The sequence below is a fragment of the Bubalus bubalis genome, chromosome 16 (assembly GCF_019923935.1).
Source record: "Bubalus bubalis isolate 160015118507 breed Murrah chromosome 16, NDDB_SH_1, whole genome shotgun sequence".
NCBI classification, from domain to species: domain Eukaryota; kingdom Metazoa; phylum Chordata; class Mammalia; order Artiodactyla; family Bovidae; genus Bubalus; species Bubalus bubalis.
The window spans coordinates 50,323,516-50,329,750 of NC_059172.1; the positions used below are offsets into that span (position 1 = coordinate 50,323,516).

General features: G+C 57.9%; 1 protein-coding gene across 1 annotated transcript; it reads right to left on the reverse strand.

The window, feature by feature from the left end:
* Nucleotides 1–93: 93 nt before the first annotated feature.
* KCNJ11 (potassium inwardly rectifying channel subfamily J member 11) lies at nucleotides 94–3,184 on the reverse strand. The gene has a single exon (XM_006041193.4). It carries the CDS (start codon nucleotides 2,299–2,301, stop codon nucleotides 1,135–1,137), a length of 1,167 nt encoding a protein of 388 aa, XP_006041255.3. The 5' UTR covers nucleotides 2,302–3,184; the 3' UTR covers nucleotides 94–1,134.
* Between the last annotated feature and the right edge of the window lie 3,051 nt (nucleotides 3,185–6,235).

A 6,235-nucleotide genomic window follows, 5' to 3' on the forward strand; every position in this document is an offset into this window, starting at 1 on the left:
GGCCTCCCAGCTAGGGTCCCTGGAGCCTCTGAAATGCGGGCTGGCAGCGACCAGCCCCTGCCCTCCCTGCCCACCAGCAAGAATAGCCCAGAGTTTAGGTCACAAAGGGGTAGGCTTTATTGACGACAAAGAAGGCAGGATTCTGGGCAAGTACACATAGCACTGCTCCAGGAGTCTGGCTTGGGGTCAAGCCGGTCACAATCAACGGCCTTTTTGCCTCAGGGACCCCACCCACCCCCACCATCCTGTGCTTTTCAACATTTCCTTTTCTAGCCATCCAAAGGCTCTCTAAGGCCACCCTCTTGACAAAATGAGTTGCAGCCACTGGTGGGGAGCTAGGCCTGTGGTGGGCCCAGGACCCCAGTCTCTCTCAGCCTCTTTCAGTCCACAGCCTCCCAGGGTGGGGGACAGAATGGGAACAGGCAGGTGCAGCAGCCCTGGGCCATGGAGCCCCCATTAAAGAAGCTTTGAGGTCAGAGGCAAGCGGCCTATCGCTCCTCCCCGAGCCTGAGCAGGGCTCAGAAGCTAAGCCCCTCAGTGCCATCTTCTCTCTGCTGAGCCTGCCCGGGGGGCAGGGGCTCCACATCTCCAACTCTGCAGCTCAACTGTGCTCCCTCATCACCTGCCCTCCCTACCAGGCCAGGCCCACCCTTTCGCCCATCACTTTTTCAGGGACCAAGTAGGGGCTGGGGCCTCACCACAGGCATCTCTTGGGGCCACAGAAACAAGGCAGCGGGCCTCCAATTTGGGGCCTGTTCTTCCCCAGCCACCTGCCCAGTTTGTGGCCAGTCGGTCGTGGGGGCCCAGGACCAGTTGGAGACCCAACTTTAGGGCCTGACCCTTTTCACAGCTCTATCAGTCTGGGGCAGGGGAGGGGGATGAGCAAGTCCTGAGTTGGGGCTAGGAGGAGCAGGGACAAAAATAACCCAGTGCAGGCTCCTGCTGAGGCCAGAAATAGAGTAGTGACAGGTGCCTTGTAACACCCTGGGCGAGCAGCAGGCAGGGAGGCTGAGCTGGAGGGCCCAGCTTCACACCAGGTCCTGGCTTGGCCGAGGGGCCCACACCACGTCCGCTCTACATACCATGCCACACTGGCGTGCGCACACATAAGGAGGGAGCCCAAGGGAGCAGAGCTCAGGACAGGGAGTCTGGAGAGATGCTGAACTTGGGCTTGGCCTTGGCCACAGCCACGGTGCGCTTGCGTAAGGGCCCGCGGACGAGGGTCAGGACATCCAGCAGGCTGGGGTCCTCCTCAAGCTGGCGGGCTGTGCAGAGTGGTGTGGGCACTTTGATAGTGTTGCCAAACTTGGAGTAGTCCACGGAGTAGCGGCCATCCTCCTCGGCCACAATGGGTACAAAGCGCTGGCCCCACAGGATCTCGTCGGCCAGGTAGGAGGTGCGGGCCTGGGTGGTGATGCCCGTGGTTTCCACCACACCTTCCAGGATGACAATGATCTCAAGGTCCTGATGGTGGTGCAGGTCGCAGGGCGCCAGGTCATAGAGCGGGCTGTTGGCATCAATGACGTGGTAGATGATGAGCGGAGCCACCAGGAAGATGCTATTGCCACCCACACCATTCTCCATGGGGATGTCCACCTGGTGGAGGGGGACCACCTCACCCTCAGGGCTGGTGGTCTTGCGTACCACCTGCATGTGGATGGTGGCGCTGATGATCATGCTCTTGCGGAGGTCGCCCACGCGCAGCATGAAGCAGAGGCGGCCGTGGCGCAGGGCGATGACTGCATGCTTGCTGAAGATGAGGGTCTCAGCCCGCCGGTGGGCCTGAGCAGTCTTCATGAAGATGCAGCCCAGCATGATGGCGTTGATCATGAGCCCCACGATGTTCTGCACAATGAGGATCAGGATGGCCAGAGGGCACTCCTCGGTCACCATGCGCCCGCCGAAACCAATGGTCACCTGGACCTCAATGGAGAAAAGGAAGGCAGACGAAAAGGAGTGGATGCTGGTGACGCAGGGCACAGCGGCACCCTCGCCAGGGGCCAGGTCACCGTGGGCGAAGGCGATGAGCCACCAGACCATGGCAAAGAGCAGCCAGCTGCACAGGAAGGACATGGTGAAGATGAGCAGCGTGTATGGCCACTTGAGATCCACCAGCGTGGTGAACACGTCCTGTAGGAAGCGGCCTTGCTCCCGGATGTTCTTGTGGGCCACGTTGCAGTTGCCGTTCTTGGACACGAAGCGGGCTTTCCGCTCACGGGCACGGTACCGGGGCTCTGCGGGGTCCTCTGCTAGTCGTGTGAGCACATACTCCTCGGGGATGATGCCTTTGCGGGACAGCATGGCTCCAGGGACCACCAGGTAGAGGCCTCCCCCATGGAGGAGGGGGACAACCCCTGACTGAGCCTTCTCCCTACTGTGGGGTTCCCGCCCTGGGACCACCCTCAGTCTGCACTGGTCTTACTTCTGAGATGCGTCTCCAGCTAGACTCGACTCATCCTCACTTCCACCTGGCCCCTGCTTCACTTCCTTATACCAGCCTCACACCTCAGCCCACCTGCCTCACTGCCTACTGAATCACCTCCGCTCTGCCTGTTCGCCACCTGGCGCTGGATCCCAGGTCAACTCTCCTCCACCCGCTGGCGACCCCTAGGCGTCTTCCTAGGACCCCTTCTCCCCACCGAGCCTTCCTTCTCAACCTTCCTTTTCACACCTCCGGATCTTACCGGCTGACCAGACCTCACACAGCGTCCACCGTGTCTCCCGTCTCGCCCATTTCCGCCCTGGGCTCCCCTCCAAGCTTCAGTTTCACACGGTCTCCCCTCCAGGTACGCTGCCTCTTTTCCTACCCCACCCCGCGAAGCGCTCTCGCCAATTTGCGATCCCCCTCCAGCTCTCGTCCTCTCTGTCTCCTTGGGATCCTGCGCCCTCCAGAGTCGCCAGTCCACCCGGCCCCACTCCAGATCCCCTCGCCTCGGCGCGACCCAGCGGGGCTCAACTCGGAGTCGCGGCCTCCTGGCCCCCGCGCCCGCCGCACGCACGCCGGCGCCGCGCCCCCGCCCGCCGCTCCGTCCCTGCTCCTCCCGCCCGTCGCCACGGCACCTGCTCCTGCTCCTCAAGCCGCAGTCCTCGCCTCCCCGCCCCCTCCTGCTGCCCGGGCGCCCGCTGCGGGTCGTTCTGCGGCCCGTCTGTCCGTCAGTCGGCCCGCGGAGACCGACCTGTGCTAGGTCGGGTAGAGGATTGAGGACACAGGGCGCCCGGGGCGTGGAGTAGGGGCCGGGGACCGCCAGGGGGAGCCCGACCTATTCCTGGGCTGGAGGGCGGGCGGGCACCGGCGCAGGCCCCGCCCCTAGCCTTTCACCTCCCCCGCCTGCCTTCTCCCGAGCTCGAAGTCTGGCTTGGGGACTTCGCCCAATCAGATGGTCCGAAGAGGTTCCTCCCAGCCCTCACACTCTGAAATCAGGGCGGGGTGAGGGGCAGTGAAGGGAGTCGCGACCCGATCTCCCATTCTGGGGACAGATTTCCTGTTGTCCTGGCTCTCCTACTCCAATTTTCCCATCCTCGGTTGTGCCAGTATCTGCCTGGGCTTTGTGGGTTCCCCGCGATAGGAGATACAGGAGCTGTGTCACAACCTGTTATTGGGGCGCGGGGCAGATTAGGTGGCCGGAGGACTTCTCAACAGACCACTTCTTGGCGATGATTTTTAGTATTTTCTGAGTCACGGATTCTTTGGGAATCTGATAAAAGCTACGGACTTCCTCCCCGGAAAAAAAGTACCTTAGTAGGTGTAGAAACACAGTTTAACACCCACTACAGGGAATGCTGGATGCTTAAGCCCAGAAGCCTGGGTGGTTACATCTTCTTCAGTCATGACCCATCCTTGTAAAACCACCCCTGCATTTTAAAGAGGGTTTGAGCTACCAGCGCCTTCCCAGATGGCTCAGCAGTAAAGAATCAGCCTGCCAATGCAGGAGATGCAGAAGACGCAGGTTCGATTCCTGGGTCTGGAAGATCCCCTGGAGAAGGAAATGGCAACCCACTCCAGTATCCTTACCTGGAAAATCTCATGGACAGAGGAGCCTGGCGGGCCACAGTTATGGGGTTGTAAAGACACGGCTGAGCATGCACGCACTTAAGCTACTGTTGCTTGCTTTACACCTCCTGGGGTACATGATTTTGTCTGCCTTAGGTTATGGGAGGCACCTAGGTCTGATGAGCTGTGTCAAAGGGCTGTTTTGGGCACTGTGTGTGGGGGGTGTAGGGAGGGCTCAAGCTCTTGGCCTGGAGAGGAATGATGTTTCTACTGCAGGCATCTACCTCGGGTTGTTCTGTGGCTTGGGCCCCCTCTACTACTCATGGTAAGCATGATTTGGGGCTGTGTTACCAGAGATGCAGATGAAGGCAGGAGGAGAAGAGGACAACAGAGAATAAGATGGTTGGATGGCATCACAAACTCGATGGACATGAGTTTGAGCAAGCTCCGGGAGTTGGTGATGGACAGGGAAGCCTGGCGTGCTGCAGTCCATGGGGTTGCAAAGAGTCAGACATGACTGAGTGACTGAACTGACCAGAGATGAAATGCTTAGGATGGGAAGGGGAAAACAGGATGAGCAGAGAGGGGAGCTCAAGAAGACAGAGTTACACAGGAAACCTCTGGGGCAACTACAGCTGTTCAGTCATCAGAAAAGAAGCCTTGGAGAGCCTTCCCAGGGAGTTTGTGTAATATTGCAGAAACCCCTGGTGTCCAAGCAGGATGGACTAGTTACTTTGTGTGGCTCAAAATATAGAATTGGTATAGATACTGAGTGGAACAGCGGCAGGCTTTGATTTCATGTGTGGAAAAGAAAGTGAAAGAAGGTGTTAGTAACTCAGTCATGTCCACCTCTTTTGTGACCCCATAGACTGTAGCCCACAAGGCTTCTCTGTCCATGAGATTTTCCAGGCAAGAATACTGGAGTGGGTTGCCATTCCCTTCTCTAGGGGATCTTCCCGACCCATTGCAGGCGGGTTCTTTACTGTCTGAGCCACCAGGGAATCATCATGCATGTATGGAAAAGTCAGTTCTAATGACCAGAGATGACCCTCATCTGTGGGGTGTCCATATCATGGTTGGTGGGCCATCAGGGGTGCTATAGAGAGATTTAGGTTAAGATGACCTTGGGCACATCTGCAAGACTTCAGTGTGAGCTGTGATGTGCCCCTGTGCCTATGCTACTTTCCTTTAATCCCTTGTGTGGGGGGGGGGTGGGTCATAGACACGAGGATTGGGAACCCTTTTTTCCCTCCTCAGGCTCTGCTCCTTCCCAGCGGAGGGAGTTGCTGGGCCCCCAGAGGCATCTCGGAGGCATCTCAGAGCTGGAAAGGCTAGAACTTGCCTCACAGGGTGGCCCCGAGACCTCAGCTATTCCTTGCTCTTCCCTTTGCAGGAAGGCTTGCTCCCCACCCAAAGGGCTCAGCCTCCTCCTGTGCTCCATCCTTCACCTCCTCATACTTATCTCCCCCCAACACTGCATTTGTCAGGTCTCTTTCTCACTCAGAAACCTTCTTCACTTTCCTATTGTGCATAGGCTTGTCCCAGACCTTGGGTTGGTCCTGGCATTCAAGGCTCTCTGATCTTGTTCTCCCTCCCCTTCTTGGGCCTTTTTCTTTAACTCTCTGCTTAGATAAAATGCCTACCCTTCCCATAATCAACTTCAATCCTGCGTCTCCCAGGCACCCTGCCAGGCCTCACAGAGCTCTTCCTTCTGAGCTCCTCTGGCTCCTAGAACAGCCAGAAGGGCCTGTGCTGGGCCCCTTTCCAATGACTGGTGGGTTTCCCTTACATTGTCTGATTCTGACCCCCTTGCAACTGACAAAGCTGCAGGTCCAAGATGCCTGTGTCTGCACCCCAGGAATCAGTACAGCTAGTACTAAAGGAAACATATAAATGATAATAAAGCGATATGGAAATAAGCACCTTCCTTTCTTGCCGGGACAGGTGTGCACTCCTGTCTCATGATGGCTGTGGAGTCTGAGGACAACTGTCGTAGTGTCCCCAGTGTCTGGGCCCAGCATCTCCCAATCACTACCTGGTTGACTTGTGGTATAGGTACTGTGCTTTCCCTCTGATGGGCCACCCTTCCTCAACTTCTGAATGTCCCTGTGTGTGGGATGGAGTGGGGGACATATGATTCATGCCCCTCTCCCTTTCAGAGGGGTGGGATGTTCGCTGCAGGTGCTAGTAGCCATCCGTCGTGGGCGAGAGACAGGAAGACGGAATCCATCAGCCCTGATGGCA